Here is a 17,572-nt window from a genome sequence, read left to right on the forward strand (position 1 = left end):
GTTTAAAGAAGTGGTCACCATTAACTTAATTTGTATTGGATTTGGCTGCAACGCTGTTTACCCCTGAAACTCCAAAAGTGTTTTGTGGACTCACACACTTCACCCACCCCTCCACCGGCATAGTGCTGAGTAGATAATGAGTGTATTTTCATTTTTGGGTGAAAAATATGTGTTATGTGTTTGGAAGTTAGATAGGACAGAGACTTCAGTAGGGAAGCTAATTTTGGTTGTTGTGTAGCAGACTGCTGTGGGGCTCAATCTAAGCTGTATGATCTGCTCATACACAGATGCAGTAACCAACGGTTCTGTTAAACTAATGCTAAACGATCATGATCCTATGTACAGTACATATACAGTGAGCATCATAGCAGACATTCAGACTTTTCCCTGGAAAGGCCCAGTTGCTCCTGTTTACACCAACTCTGGCTCTGTTCTATTCAAGACTCCCAGTCACTAGGGTTGGGCAATAAAACAAAACCAATGATTATCGTAATGCAACTTTTATCAATAGCAATATAACAAATATTTATAGATGTATTGCTTATGCATTGTGCAAGCACAGTAAGGAGGTCTAACACATAATTGATCTACCTCAGACTTGTAAAATGTGTTGCTTTTTATGTAATCCTCTGCTCATAAAGACAACCCCTCCTCAGGAGTAAAAATAATAAGAAATAATAATGTGACATTCATTGCGATAATTATGGATATCGACTGTAATTTTTGGTCATATCGTACAGCTCTACCAGTCATTAATTTTATTATTTAACTGTCTTTTTCTTGCCGTGAACCTTCAGAATGTCTGGGTGTTTTCTTTTCTGATGCAGTTGTTTAGTAAACACACTGTTCTCCAGTTAGAGACAACCTGTACCTGTAGCACCACTCAGGTTAATAATCACCTGTTGGCACGGACTATTTCATTTTTTAACAATTACTTGTCCTCACATCAGAGGTGAACATTGGACTAAAAGCTGAAAATGTTATTGGCATGTTTTTGAAATGAGAGAAAACAAGAAGAGAGAACAGGCAAGAAAAAAAACTGCAAGCTTTTTTGGCAGTAGAGGCTGCGTCATAACTCGTCAAGTATGAAACAAACAAGATTAGGCATGGGAACAATGTCTGCCTTGACAGCAACATTCATAGAATCACTTTCTCTTTAGCAAATAGTCTTCAAAGTAAAAGCACAACTTAGTTGTGTTCATGCTATTATTTGTGACTCACAAATAACAAGGAATAATTCAGAAGTAGCTCTGAAGCATTAACACAGGCCAGGCAAACCGGCACATTTAGAACAGGCACTAAATTCATTAAAGGTTAAAAAATACACTGCAAGGCTTTTGTGTGTGATCATATATCAATATACATTATAACAGCAAGCAATCATTTCTTAATAACATTGCCAAGAAAAGATTGATAATTTTAATTCTTGCATTCATTTGTTTTGACACACTGATTATATAAAGGATGATATTTCAGTGGAACTGGGTGGAACAGTACATCTGCATTAAAGGGTCATAGACTTCAAACTCCAGCTGACTGAGTCCCAGTGGGTGGGGTCCCAGGCCAGGAACCACCCTGTGAAGGTGGGGGGCTCATGGCCTTGTTTCACCACCACCACAGGAGTAAGGTTGTCGCGGACACTCGGGTCAGTCTCAATGTACTGTTTGGCTGCAGAGGAGACACAGTTTCACATGTTAGTAGTGACCCCGTGTGGCGGTAGCAGGTAGTTGAAATTGGGCTGATATGTCTTTCCATGATATACATTTTAGATTGTGGAGGACTCAGAATGCTGTTCACACACAGGTTTAAAACAACACATTCATTCCAACAGAAAACAAGTATGAATGATCAGTTTCTGTTGCTCACAGAAACACTATTAAACCTAATGCAGTTCTAAAGAAAGGATAAACTTCCAACATCTCACCAGATTTGACAGATTCACTCTTCTCCACCTCGTTGGCGTCCTTACCAATCCAGACAAACACCTGCAACAGGGAGTCTGCATGTTAGAGATCGGTTTGCCCAACAATACTGGTCCAACATGTCTTACAGACGTGAGTACCTGATCCCAGACGTCCAGCAGCATCACATCATCTTCAGCCAGGTCATCCTGTGTGAACTCTTCAGGAACCTCGTCAATCTGCACACAACACGATGACACTGGTTACAATATTATCCCCCCTACATCCCATTTAACACCGCTGTAGTGTCTAACACAGATTGAAGTGGGATTCACATGATCGCATGAGGAATATAGCAGGAAGCTTTAATGTTGTGGAGAAATGTGCCTCGAAAATAAGGATTTAAGTTAAGTTTTTAAGAGTGGGTTGTAATGTGTGCAAAAGAAACATTTAACATCATATTATTACAAGAAGCAGAAACAGCAAATCAAAGCAGTTAAGTCAAGACTCATCAAAATGGAGGATAACCGCATGTAAAGAGAGAATAATGTGGTTCAAATACTTACTATGAACCTGCCGGTCTTGTTGGAGCATCCAAACAGACGAGGAGGGTGAGTCATAGTCTGACTCTCTAGTCTGTCTGAGGTCTGGTACTCTGTCTTCCCCCCTAGTGCATCCCAGAATTCATCTGCAACAGAAAAATACATCCTGTGACATTTTAGAAGTCAGAGTCAAAGGGAGGCTGTATAACCCGATGACCATATCACTGCAAACGTGACTGCTGCAGTTTCAGATGTAGTTTGAGATTTGATCCATTTTCTGCAGGGGATGATGAGCAACAGACAAAACACATGGCTTTTGGAGATGAAAAAAAAAGATACTATAGATATTACATGTTATACTAAAGTCAAAATTTGACTCAAAAACTAAATAAACTCTCTTTCTCTCTCTGTGTGTGTGTGTGTGCTCCAGGTATTAATCATGTTGTGGGAACGTAAATCGGTTTACAGTCACATTATGGAGAGTTCTCTTCCTCATGGGGAGAAAGATCATCTCACCATAAATGACATTACATTTTAAGGTGAAGACATGTTTTAAGGTAAGGTTTAGGTTTAGGTTTAGGTTTAGATTCAGGTCTAGGTTAGGTTAGCGTAAGGGTTGGGGTTAAGCTAGTAGTAACAATGGTTAAGGTTAGGGTCTGTAGGAAATCAATGTAAGTCAATATAATGTCCTCTGAAGACAACTGTGTGTTTGTGTGTGTGTGTGTGTGTGTGTGTGTGTGTGAGAGGTCCAGGTGTTACTATGTTGTTTGAAACAAAGTCTGTTAAAACAGTCATATTATAAGGACTTCTTTTCTGTGTATCATCTGTTCACATGCAGATGCAGTATTGTATGTAGTTCCATCCCTAATAAAGTAAACAGACAACATACATGACAAACACAAGTCAAATGTGGATTATGACCTGGTTCACTTCCTTCCATGATGCTGTTGCTGCTGCACTTGAGCTCTTTGTTTATGTACTTGGCTCCATTTACTTCTTCTTCACTGGACCCTTTGCCCTTCCATAGGTAGCCCCGCCCATCAGCCATCTTCAGGAGGAAGGCGTCGTTCGAGTTGAGACTCGTCGCTCTGGCATCAACCTGAAGCATACGTGAATTTTAGCATGATTAAATTCAATTACGGGTGCCTGTGGTGAATACAGTCCATACAGCAGGAAAATCCTCACCTCTGCGATCCTGCTGATGGTTGCCAGATTCTGGCGTACCTGAAAAAGTCGGGTTGGAGGTGGTGGGGCCTGGCCCCCGAGGCGGGACGTACCATTCTTATAAACAATGAGGGGATTGTTTTTGAAGAGACAGAGCAGATGGGGAGGCTCTTTACCTTGGCACACTCTGACCTGAAGCCGCAAAACAAATATCTCTGTGACAGATACCCATTGTGCAACATTACGAAATGCTGATGTTTAGCAGGTTGTGTTTCTCATGGGCATCATCTTGAGCTGTCGGTTGTTCATACTACATGTATCTAATCTCCCCTCATCTTCAGACTGTGGTTGAAACAGAGGTGAACAACAATGCTCTGCCAGAACCTTTTCGTTGCTTGAAAAAAATTCAGACAAAAAGTTCCTTTTCATCGTAACATGGCTTAAGTTAACTTTATCATTATGATAATATTTGCTGATTAGCACTCAACCCAAAGTACAGCTAAGATTGATAGGAATGTCCTTGCACTATAAGAAAAGTCAGGAGTTACCAAGTTACCGCTAACTTATTGCAACTTTATCAAGTTACAATGGATGGTTAATTACATATTATTGGCCAGTGAGCCCAGTACACAAGACAAACAATATACTATTATAACAAGATACATAATATTTGTATAATGTAATATGTTCATAATACTGGGTTGTTATGTTAATCAGCAAACGCAGCAATATGTTTCCATAGTCTTCACCAGGAAAAGGGATAGCAGGCATCCTTTGCATGTGCTGTTCATTTTCACTTCATACAGGTTGTACCTGAACTGCAGACCCTCCAAGTGAACGATCCAGTTCTACAGTCAGGAACGCTGAGGCTGTTAGCTCATCCAAAGTGCAGCTGGCTCCCTGCCTACAAGCCACAAGGAGACATTAATACTGGATGTTTAGAACACACAGTAAACTTACAAGTGCACTAATCAAACTTTACAAGTGCACTAATCAATAATTCAAATGACCAGTGAGTCAAGTGAGTATCTGTAATGTAAAAGGAGTCTCTTGTGGTGAAGAATCCAGATCATTATCCCTAAGGCTGCAGTTAGAGTTAAAAAGTGCTGTTTGTACTTCTTTGGTGTAAAACCTCTGAGAGGCTCACTGTAGACTACATGCACAGCACCACACCGCTAATGAAGTTAGTGACTACCGAGAGAACACAGTGGAGCGTTCAGTGAATATCCCTTGTACGTTAGAAGGTCTTCTGCACAATTTAAGTTACCAAATGCCATTAGATGTTAGCAGGGGTTAGCGGCCAACATCGGATGTGAGGGAAATAACTTCAGTTGTGCTCCTTAGCATCATCAAGTGTTTTGGCCTTGTAATCAATGATACAGGCCGAACTTAAGGGTACACTGAGACTAAAGGTAAATCTGAATACTATGAAAGCCCAGTGGCCCGCTCAGTGGATCAGACATCATTACCTCTATTCCTTTTTAAACTAAACACTGCCCCATTTTAGAACATAGGACAAGATGGAGAATATCCATGGTATGTTCTACCACACCAATTAATGCCTACCACCAGTTGACGTTATCGGATGTTAGTGACCAACAGCAGATGCAAAAAGGCGACTGGTTGCTAATCCATTAGCAATATATGAATTGTAGTACTGTTTTAAGGCTGCAGTAATTTGTATATGTGTTGTTAAAACAAATAACGAAGATTAAAACAAACAAAAAAATATTAAAACAGATTTTTCTTTGGATAAAATTTATGATAATTCTCTCTGGGTTTCCCACTGATAGTGACACCTTTTTCTAACTCAATTTATTATTATAAAGGTTCTGCTTTGTGAAGCTTTTAGGACTGATATTAGAAAAGTCAGAACCTATCAAATAGGTTGTGTAAACACGACAGATGAACCAACATGAAAGCAGGAGCTGAGCATTAGAGTGTATCACAGAGGCAATCACATCTCACTGTGACCAAACCAGCTCAGTATTTATCTGGTGGTGTTGTACCAGGTGTAGATGATCTGCCTCTTCCCGTAAGTGTACAGGATGATGTAACAGTCTCCACCGTAGAACTGTCCGTAGCTCTTTGTGTCAACTGGGACTCTGCCACTGCTCTCCACCCTCCAGATCTGCAAGAAACAAAAAGCACAAATTAAGCATAATGTAAAATTTAGTGGTGGTCACCTGGTCATATCATATAAAGACATCAAACTCTAAACTATTTGGATTGTTGCTGGAAGATGCAATGTTCTTTTCTCTGAGGCTAGATGTTCTTCAAGCTAGTCTTCAGGTACTGCTGACCTCACAGACACTGAGATATAATCAGTTAAACAGTATAGGGTTTCCATCCATCCATCATCTAAAGTGCTTATCAGCGCATATTTGAGAGCCCATCCCAGCTGATATAAGTCAAGAGATGGGATACACTCTGTACAGGATTGATATCACAGGGCTGAGACTTGGAGGCTAACACCCATTCACACTCACACACCCATGGAGAATTTAGATCCACCAATTATCGATTGATAAGAGTAACTAGGGCAATATCTGTTTTTGTTTGAAAATGCATCAACTTTGTTACAAATACGCCTGTCTTCCACACTACTCCGAAGTTTTAGACCTGTTTAAAGTTTGGAAACGCTGTTGGCCTCGTTTTAGTTTGAAAACTCCAAGGCTATGTTATAGTCATTACAAGATATACGTTTTCAGACGTGTTAGTATGGACGGGTATTAAAACTGACACAGAGCCAAAACACAGAGATCTTTTTACTTTGAAAACAAAACTTTTAAAACTAAAATGTATGTAGCTTAATCAACCTGCAGTTGGTGGAGACCAAACCAGAGCTCATAGGAGAGTGACTGAGTCCAATATTATGAATATTGGACATATTCTTCAGAGCAACACCTTAATAAATGAAAGCGTTGGTCTGGCCCTCGCAGTCCGCACGTCTCAGGGTGTGCTGTGGCTGCAGTGTAGTGTAGGTTGGTTTACCTGTCTTGGTATTCCGTTATGTGTTTGCACAGTGCATAAAGGAGTTAAATGTCACATCCTGTTGAGGTGTGCATCCTGTTGCTAGTAGGTGCTACGATTATGTAAAATGTTGTCATTTACAGTAAATGTGGTCACGCCAGTTCATCAAACATGTTAAGTCTTGTGAAGATTGGACAATGTATGGTCAAATTAGTGGAACTTCCTCTTGGGTTATGGTTCTTTGAAGGAAAACCTAAGATTCGCACAAATTTCACGAATGAAACTTCCACATTATCCCACTTACATCTTCAATATCTTTTGATTGCACTAAGTTGATAAGATTATTCAGTAGGAGGAGTTCATGAAAGTAGAATGCCAGCAAATAGCCAAAACCAAGCAGGAATTGTACATTACAATTAAAATCGGCAACTTCCTGTTCAATTTAGGGTACTTAATAAACATTTTAAAAATACAAATCAACTTGCGCATGCTAATGGGGTTTCTTTGCTGAAATTTTATAGGGGGGCGCTATCGAGCCATTTTGACACATCCATATACAACACCCATATTGTAAGTAAATGTTTGTCATTTCTGGTGTGTCTGATGAGTTTTGTGACTTTTTGAGCATGTTTAGCCTCCAGAAGATGTGATCAATTGTAAAAACTAAACATAAACCTTCAGCGCATTACCATGGCAACAGCATTCAAAGAAAATGCACAAGATCTATCTTTGACCATGTCCAAAATTTAAGCTGGAGGTGGTCAACCTGCTAGGAAGATTACATCACAGTACAAAACATGTAATTTTTTGTTGCCAGTAGGGGTTGCACTAACTATGGTTGAACAACTTCCTGTTTCACGCAGAAACATTGAAATTCGATGCACCACCAGGGACACGCCTGCTGACAAAAACTCACAAAGAGCACAATGTGTGTGAATCGCCAAAAATGACCACTTAATCCAGTCTTCATTTCTTGCGCATCTGAATTTTGGGCATTGTTTAGGCTGCCAAATATGTGATTCATTGGGAAGTGAAAAAATGATTCTTTGTAATTCAATAGTCATTGCAGCAGTAGCTGCTCTGGCCCCTTAGCCCAGAGAGCCTTGTGCCAGTCATGACTGCAAGTCATAGATGGTAAATGGTCTGTATTTATAAAAACTTAGTCTTGATGACCACTCAAAGCACTTTACAGTACCATGCCATTCACCCATTCACACACACATTCATATAGTGCATCTATGTGCAGCACTTTCTCTATGAGAATAGAGGCAATTTTGGAGTTCAGGTTCAGGACGACCACTCTATCCTGCTATCCATTCACCAGTATGTCATTAAATGTAGCAACGTCAACCACACAGCATTGGGACGGTTCTGACCTGTGTGTCTCCACTCCCATTATCCACCATGTTGTACTTGGCTGCCATGTGGTGGGACTCATGGAGCTTAGAGGCATCAAAATCCACCTGCTGGATCTTTGCGATTCTTTCCTTGACAGACACCTTCCCGAAACCCTCACTTTGATCTCTGTCCTTCCAGACCAGGAAGAACTGCTTGAACATGGGAGTCTCACCTCCCTCTGGCAGCACCTGGATCTGTAGGACCATCAGCAGCGACACTTTTAACAATAGATCTGCTTGAAATTTCACAAAAGGAAACATGGTGAAATAATAGAAATACAGTAGAAAAGTGAACCTGTGTGTTTGCGGGGTAGCCCATCTGTTTGATGAAGCCCTCAGCTGTTTTCATGGCCTCTTTTCTTTCACTGGGGTTGGCTTTATGCCCTGTGGAGATAAATGAGGTGAGATCATTGTTGATATGACAAACCCAAACAGCCAATCTGCAGTCACAAGGACAACAAGCCATTCAAAGGGAAGGAGGAAGTGAAAATGTCCGATCACCTTTCCATACAAATATCATGTTGTTTTTGCCATGATCCAGGATGAAGCATTCATCTGATAGCAAGTCACTCTGGACAAATGGGTTTTCCTCTCTCACAGCTGTAACTTTCATGGATCCTGATGCATCTGATACCTGACAAACACGACAGTGAGCTCATTCGAGAACCACCTGTAAAAACATCTGACATCTCCAAAACATTTGATGTTTAGAGGCATATATGAGTGATCTGAATTACAACTATGAATAGTCCAGACCTGTCTGAGCAAACAATGGCTTATAGATTTTCATTTGACTTGATAGGATGAATCACTTTATATTACCTGACAAATGTAGGAAGTGTAATTATTAAGGAAGATTGTTGTGCCAAGATTCTTTAGTTAAAATTGTGTGTGTGTGTGTTTGTGTGTACTCTATACCATGTAAAGTTTAGCCATTTTCCTGTTGGACATGTCAGCCACATCATCATCTTCATCTCCCTCTGCCAACTCTGGCTTGACTCCAAGGACCTGTTGTGACAAATCATAACTTATCACAAGACATTAATCCATCTAAGATAACCCGTTAAAATACATTGACACAGAATATATTACAGCGGTGGTTACTATGAAGTAAACCACAAAGCCAAATGGAAAATATTTGGTGAATAAAGAAATTCACTATAGTGCTTAATTGCAAAAACAGTATCAGCCGTCACATGCCTGTTCGTGGTGAGTGGCATAAGATAAGGTAGGATTTACAGGATGCTTACAGGAAAAATAAAGATTGAGACAACTTCTATGAGCATTTGAAATTCAGGATGTGGTTAGCCTAGCTTAGCATAAGGACTTGAGGCAGGGAACCATAGCTCTGTGTGAATTCTGAAGACATATGAACGCATACATTTAGTACTTAATCTATACAAAAGAAAACATTTTAGGGGAGAAAAGTTATTTCATGGCAAACTATTTTCCTAAAATTTAGTTCTAAAAACAGTTTCGACACTGGTAAATGTATTTTTACATGTTTAGTTCGACCAGCCGCTCCAGACTTTTTGCTAAAGACATTGTTAAATTTAACCTGAGGATCAGAGCATGGTTGTTTGGGTCGTCTCGCTGGTTTTTCGAAAACTAACATCTAGCTTCTTCCAGATCTGATGGTGTTCCTGAGTGGATTGAGTTTACAAAAGCTTAAGTGAACCTTTTAAGAGTATTTTGGTCAAACAGAACTCCATCTGCTGAGGAAGCCTGAGATGTGGCTGAGGTCAATACCTTTCATTCCGAATATTCACAGTCCTGTCTCTGAACTTACAACAGAGTGACCTTAGACTCACATCAGTTAATGTGGATGGTTCACTTCCCTCTTCTATGAACACCACTTCAGGGCGGCCATTTCTCTCGTTGTCACGGATTCCTCTGGCCACTTGTGCTGCCTTCAGTTTTTCAAAGTGGTTACACTTGGACCCACACCACTGATAGATCTTCTAAAGGGATGTAAGCGCACAGGCAGACAGGGAATCACTAGAAACATTAACTTGTTAACATTAACTTATCTAAAAAATCATTTAGATCAACCATCCGTCTGCAAACATGTTACAATTTTATATTTAACACTGTGTCCTGACATTTCCAAGGTCAACAATGAAGCAGTCTCCACTATTAAAGCTGGACCAGCTGAAGGGGACCTGGGTGGCCCTGACCACGCGCCGGCCCTTGATGTGGAGGAGTCTCTGAGCTGAAACGTCATTGGTGACCACATGGTGGAATCCTGAGGCAACACCTCCTGTCTGAGGGGAAGAAAAAACAAAATGCTTTTAGCTTTCTCACAGTTTTCTTTAGACTCCAACTTCCCCTTATGGCCCAAGAGTCACTGTTCCCTGTAGTCAAGAGTGATGCTGTAATGGAATTAATGGGGGGGGGGAAAAGCTGTGCTTCAACCTTAATTCAAACTTTAATAAACATAATGTTAATGATTTTTGCATTTAAGATGAAGATAGTTATTAATTTGTGGTGATCTATGAACTTAATGATTCTGCTTAAACTTGGAAAAAAGTTTCCCCGCAGCTTTACTTGACAAAGCTTAAAGAGCACCCAAGTGGCCATTCCAACCCAATGAAATATTCCAAACAAGAGTTAGCATTTTAATCCATTTTCCAATAAAAAACAATTATTTCTCTATTTGTTGAGAACATGCTCAATATGAGACTAAATGGATACATCAAGTAGTGTAGCTGTGATCCTCCTCTCACTTATAGAAATTAGACAGAAAATATTGGGTCCATCCAGGACAGTTTTACATGCTTACAAAGCAGCCACAGAATTATACTTCAGCATGTTAGTGGTCCATTTTCACACAAGCACACTGGCTCTAAGTGGCCAAACAACTTGGTAGGCTAAGCAATGGCTTTTGATGGATGCAACAAACATGTTACAATTTTGATTGAAAAATGCTGTTAGGTTGACTATTGGTATTTCCAGTTTACTATCTTTTCTTAGCATCCTAATATTTGCTTATTAGTACTAAACACAGATTACAGCAGGCTCTGATGGGAATGAAAAATCATTTTGCAGGTTGTCATCAACCAAAGGACAAACTTAAGTTTGAATCTGATAATGGAAGTAGAGTAGAATTTGGGGGAACCCCAAACTTTTGCTATTTATCCTGAAGGGGTTGTGAATGTTTGTGATCCGTTTAATGTTTTTTGAGAGATCAAAGTGGAGGACTGACAAACCCTGGAACCTGCTGCTACCTGTGTGGCAAAAAGTTGTGTTGCTGCATACTACATCTAGTCATGTCTTCATGAGTATGTTCAGTCCCTCAATAATTGTGGAATAAAGTAAAGTCCCACTTAAGTTGTCGAGATCTGAATCTGTGCTGTTTTTCATGAACTTTGATCATGAGGAAAATTTCTCAGTAACTAATGTCTAGACTGCCACATTTTGTGTGAGAATTGATGGTCCCAAAAGAAGGATTCCTGATGTGTTGGCGATCCTATGACCTTTCCTTTAACAACACCATCAGACACAAATCTTGGAGCATATCAGATGTAATGGACGGATTGCCATAAAAAGGTAAAGGGTGAACCCTGATGAACATTGTATCTGTTCAAGTGGGGCATTAGCCTTATCGGTAAAAAGGTTCAGTCACAGCTAAACACATTTCTCAGTTGACGCTATTTTAAGAATAAATTGGATACATACTTGGTAAGTGATTCCTCCCTTGAAGTAGCTGGTGAAGGCTGTTGATTCAACCCCCTGCAGTTCTCTGTACTGCACCGCCTTTCCACCCAGGTAGTCGTCCAGCTGCACAGTGAAGATGGCTGCAGCGGCGCTCTCATCCTGACTGCACTCCTTTCCTTTAAAGACCAAACACAGGCTCACTCAGAAACAATTATGTAGACATATCGATTCTGTCACATTTATATGAGAATCTGCTCCTCTTCTGTCTCACTGGGCAACACTGATGACAATAATCAGATTCCTCCTGAGATGTAGTGAATATGAGAAGCTGATTTCTTGTATTTAAGACACAAAACTTTGTTACTTTTGGTAGGAATAAAAACAGCTGGTGTTCAAGCAGAGTTAACAGATTAATTGGTCACACACTTTAATTGAGCAACCTAACAGGGTTTGACAAAGCTGCACTGTCATAATGGAGATGGAAAGTATTGTGAAATAACAGGAACATTACTCATCGTGACAAAACCAGAAATTCAAACAGAAACAAATATGTCTCAGTATTTTGGTTACCACAGCACTTAGTTACTTCCTTAAACACAAAGACGTTATGGAGCTATGTGCTCACCATGCAGCATCAGATTCAGTCCAAAGCTTAAAAACCTACCACCACCGCCAAAAAACACCAAATACTCTGCTGTGTCTATTTTCTACTCAATAAGAAAAACATACATGGGGATGGGGCATTGTGATGGGTGGTCAATGGGTGCATGTGTACCCAAAAGGCTTCATTCAGAATATTAACATTTTTGAAAAAAACTAAGATAAAGTATTAAATTATATGCCAAAATTACTTAATTTCCAATTCTCTGTCTTAATGAGTATGATAAACTCTCCCTCAGTTTGTTAGTAGACACACGGAAACCATTCAACTTATCCATAAAAGATATATGTTGCTCATTAGTGTAAACTTTTTTTATAGGAATGATGATGCAGTTTTTCCATTGATCTGATTGGTCAGTCATCAGGCTGTTGTCAGATTTTAATGCGATCCTCTGAAGTTGGGGGGAGGTTAGCCAGGTAGCATGTGTTACTAAGGTGACCGATCTGGTTAACAGTGAGCCAGTTCTCTGGTACCTGGAAAACCTGAGTTAAAGGTTCAGTGTGTAGAATTGAGTTTGAAATTTGTATGTTGCAGCTGAATACCCCTAACCCTCCCCTTCCAAACATGAACGAGAACCTGTGGTAGCCTTCAGTTGTGAGAAAAACTCAAAAGGTGTTTAGTTTGTCCATTTGGCCTACTGTAAAAATTCTAGGCTAAAGAAAACTAGAATTCATACAATTTAGATGATTACACACTCGTGACAACATCAGTAGGATTATTTTCTGCAATTAGACACCGAACTGAAATGGTTTGGTTGGTTTTGTATTTATATAGCGCTTTTCTAGTCTTGATGACCACTCAAAGCTCTTTACAATACAGTTTTGCATTCACCCATTCACACAGTGCATCTATTAGCAGCACATTGTTGTTCTATGAGGGGCAATTCGGGGGTTCAGCATCTTGCCCGAGGACACTTGGCATGCAGATGGGGAAGACTGGGGATTGAACTGCCGACCTTCAGGTTGGAGGATGACCGCTCTACCCCTCAGCCACAGCCGCCCCATAAATGAATCAGGAAAACATCAGTTTAATTTAATTTTAAAGGATCAGTGTGTAAGATTTAGACAGTTAATTTTGTATTGCCTGCAGGCCACCGTAGATTTGAATGCATACACTAATGGGGAGAGTGAGGGATTCAGATAGTTCCTCACCATTGGATGTCACTAAATCCCATAAACACTGGTGCTGTGAATAAAGTCAAGAATTCTCAATGACTATTAGATTTCTTTTTCCAATTTAGTGTTATCAATTTGAGATGTTGAGACTGTGGGGTAGGATGGGTGCGTTTACAATGGTCATTGTAAAGATGAGGGATACCTCTTTTTTCTTTTTTTATCTCCTTTCGAGAAGTATCTTAGGGATCATACTCTATCAACTAAAGAGTACAAAAATAAATTAAAAATAACTAGCTTTAAATTACTTGTGGAAAAGTCATTTAATTTAATGAATGAATCTTTTATAATTGTGAAAAATATTTTGTGTGAGATTCACTCATCTGAAGTTTTAAGAGAAAAAGGAGAAATGAAGATGCAGAAACATAAGATACTAGTGGGTTGTGGGTGACTGCTGTTTCTGCTCAGTTGCATTTACACCAGCTGTGGGCAAAGTGTTTGGTCTTCCTGTGTGACTACACACAGGAAGGAAGTGTGCATCACCATTTGCATGATGGTTATTGATTGATGCTGATGGGTTCTTAGACTGAAGACAAGAGCAAGTGAACATCTTGGCTGTATTGATGTTATTCTCCCAGAGGTAATGGAGAGATTTTCAGTACTGTAGGAAGGAAACACTCTTACTTCGCACATTTATCTGGACAATTTTCACCTTTTTTTCTGTTTTTTACATTTACGGTTCTTTTTTTAAACGTTTACATCGTAGAGTGTCATTAAGAAAATGTATTTATATCCAATGTATTAAACAACAGGTTTCGCTACCTCCACCCAACCAAAAAAGGCACAAAAAAAACATTTTCCTGCCATTGCTGAGGTTGAAAGTGTCCCTTTACTGACCGACTGTTGTATTGCATTTCCATGAGGTTGGAGAAGACAGATACCCCATGAGTAAAAAATATTAGGTTCAATATTTAACATAGTGCACAACATTTGCATCTTTTAAGTCTGGCAAACACCCATATCTTCCAAATTCAACGTCCCCTCATTGTAACAAAGGCTTTCTGTGTCAAATTTCAACCTGGGGTGAACATGATGACAACACCATCATTCTGATGCCCCACATCTAATGTAGTCTTGGTGTAGCAGATAATGTTCCCACTCTTAAAAAACACTCACACCGTACTTGTGGTGTCTTGTGAGCATAAGTGAGGAGGTTTCATTACTCAGCGCTTTTTCCCTCTGATGAATTTAACCATATGTTCTTCGCACATCCAGTTTCCTGATCATAGTCAGGATCATAAGACCACAGCACACACGCCATACAAAATGAGTCACTGCTTCCTCGCCCCCGGAGACAGAGAGCAAGGTCAATACAAACAACATCTGTAGCAGGGGTCACATCAGCATTCCACATGTCACTTTACACATTACTTTTAAAACTATGTGTGTCTGAAGTGCCGATGAGGAATGACAATTCGCGAAAGTGCCCGAGCCATAACCGCATCTGGTGACGTTGACTCACCATTTCTGATAAACTGAAGGTAAACCTTTTAGAAAAACACAATTGTAGCAATAATTACACAGACAGAGGTTTGGTTTAGTTTAGTTTCAACAGCAACATTTTTTTGAAACATCAAATATCTCATTTTTAAAGATATTGTTACAGACAGAAACTAATGACCCTGAAAAAAAGCTTTTCAGGCTAAACTCAGTGAAAGTGTGATGTGTCCAAGTGTTGTTTTGTGCTCCTGGCTAAGTGGTGTGTGTTCTTTGTGCTGGAGCAGTCAGGGTCAGAAAAAAATATGCTGCCTGTTGCATGTAATCTTAAATTGGAGGCAAGGGACATGAAAAACAACATCTTCTCCTGTTCATGTTTCCATCTCCTCACAGTAGACACTACAGCTGTTTTCAGACATGAACTGTGGAGAATGTCCGCAGAATTGGGTGTGGACTTTCCCCCAGAGTTTGCCTTTCACACATGACGTCACGTTGATGTCTTCTACGTGTAAGGCACCTCTTTTTCATCAGCCCATCCGGAGAATGTCTGGAGATTTTCTGCAGTTCAGTGTCTGAAAGCAGCTTAAATGCCCTGTGCCACGTCTACATCACTTCTGCTTTGGTGGGTTTTCAGGAAACCGCTGCAGAGTTTCCATGTTCATTTCAGCCTCACTACTTCTGAGTCACCTCGAATCAGATGATGTCAAAAGAATTGCTCACTGATAATACAGGAGCCCATTAACTGATCTTTTATGGACTTTTTCTCTTCTGATTCAGGTGTTAGTTCCTGAACCATATATTTAAACATATGCCCATATGCTGAAGAAATAAACTAATCATCTTGTTTGACCTGGAGACAGAGTGCCTTAGCCTTTCCCCTCACAGCTGTTTGCTCTGTTCAATATCTGAATACTTCTGGAATCTTATTTTTGTACTTCTACCTTCACTAAAGAGCTCCTGTCATGCAGTCAGTAAACTACAGTAAATGTCTTTGGATCAGATGGGATGTTTGACATGGACCTGTCCAGGACTAACACTGTAACGATAGACTGTAACACATGGAGGTGTCTCATGTGAAAAACACATTGTAAAAATTGCACACATTTCAAAAAAGGATTTTGTGACCTGTCTTCAAAACTAAAGCCACACATACTAAGTACAACAAAATGTAAGAATAGAGCCCCACAAATGAACATTTCGGTTTTCCAAATTGCTCTTCTTTAACATTGCCTAAAAACAAATAAAATTGTATTACATGTGCATGATCTTTATACAAGAAGTCATTTTTTGTTTTGTTTTGTACTGCAAATAAGTGATGCGAGCACTTTTCCACTGAAAGTAACACAGTACACACAGTCTGCACTTGTTCTAACACACGGACCCGGAGCTGATCTGCGTTCAAAGTAAACACACTGTAAAAACAGCTCACAGGACACTTGTCAGTGTGTTGTTTTGTCACTCTGACTACACACCAAGGATCAGTGAGTGAGTGAGCAGTCAAACTGGAAATGCCAACATCAAAGTTTGCCTTAGCTGCAGACATCACTTGTTGGTAGAAATGTTGCTGAAATTTCAACCTGAGTCACTGAAGATTGACTCCAGCAGGACTGCATGAAGATCATTTCTTCAACATCTCCATGTTGCATTTCTTTAGATGAGTCTGAGGAAGCTGCTGTCTCAACCTGGAGGACATTTTCCAAACTAATTTGCTCCCATTGCTTCCTAATGGCCTTAAATGCTTTTAGGTCTGAGTGTCACTCATTTCCCTTCTTCTGAGAGAGTGGAAAAAGAAGTGGACCCAGAAGAGAAGGTCCAGGAACACTTACCCAGCCAGTAGTGCAGGTGGTAGGAGAAGCAGTTTCTCTGTTCAACAGTGCTGAGAATCACATAAGCATCTCCGGTGTAAAAGTTTCCATGTAAGCTCTCGGACACAGGGACCAGCTCTAGGTTTTCGATCCTCCAAATCTGCAGCCCGGTTGCCTTGCCTGCATTGGTGAACTCTTTGTGGTGGAGCACCATGTCTGCCGCTGCTGTAAGGCTCTGAGGACGAGTGAGGATCCCTGCTGAGGAGAGAGGAGGGTGGTAGGAAAGGGAACACACTGCTGCTCTGTGTTCTAAGCACTGACTGACTGAGTCTGTAGCGGGAGTGTTTCTCCATGCCTTTACACACACACACTGGGTGTGTCCACTGCCTGCCAAAATACACACACCAGCATCCTCAAATACAGATTAATGAATTGAGAAGTACAAGCACTTATACAACTACCATTGATTTGCTTGTGAATGAGTAAAAATAAATAAATTAGTTTTTATTCTTATAGTAAATTTATTTATTGTTATTTGTTCATAATGTATATAATTAGAACAGAAATTGTTATGCAACCAAAGCTGTCTAAGGAGCCAACATGTATTGATTAAAGACTTTTTTGGAGCCACATGAGGGTAGCAGCATTGATTATAACCTTGACAACACTTAGCTATTACCTTTAAATCAAATCATTAATGCTGACTCCCAAAAGTAAAATTAAAACATTTTAATCGCCCCTGGTGGTTGGCTGCAGTATAGGTCATAAACCCTCCTCCAAACTAAAAAGTACACGTCAAATATTTTTTTCTCAAAGATTGTTTGCAATAAAAACTTGGTGAAACATGGGTGGTTGACAGCTGA

The 17,572-nt window shown here is 40.0% G+C and overlaps 1 protein-coding gene across 1 annotated transcript; it reads right to left on the reverse strand.

The window, feature by feature from the left end:
• Positions 1-213: 213 nt before the first annotated feature.
• On the reverse strand, positions 214-17,039 carry scin (scinderin). The gene is made up of 16 exons (XM_034599748.1): positions 16,731-17,039; positions 11,656-11,810; positions 10,080-10,241; positions 9,789-9,938; positions 8,896-8,985; positions 8,479-8,611; positions 8,273-8,361; positions 7,957-8,172; positions 5,617-5,738; positions 4,421-4,511; positions 3,629-3,799; positions 3,365-3,542; positions 2,468-2,589; positions 2,063-2,140; positions 1,925-1,985; positions 214-1,668 (listed from the first exon to the last, which is right to left on the reverse strand). The coding sequence occupies exons 1-16, from the start codon at positions 16,921-16,923 to the stop codon at positions 1,505-1,507; spliced, it is 2,175 nt and encodes a 724-aa protein (XP_034455639.1). The 5' UTR covers positions 16,924-17,039; the 3' UTR covers positions 214-1,504.
• Between the last annotated feature and the right edge of the window lie 533 nt (positions 17,040-17,572).

This window comes from Hippoglossus hippoglossus, chromosome 11 (genome assembly GCF_009819705.1).
Source record: "Hippoglossus hippoglossus isolate fHipHip1 chromosome 11, fHipHip1.pri, whole genome shotgun sequence".
NCBI lineage: Eukaryota > Metazoa > Chordata > Actinopteri > Pleuronectiformes > Pleuronectidae > Hippoglossus > Hippoglossus hippoglossus.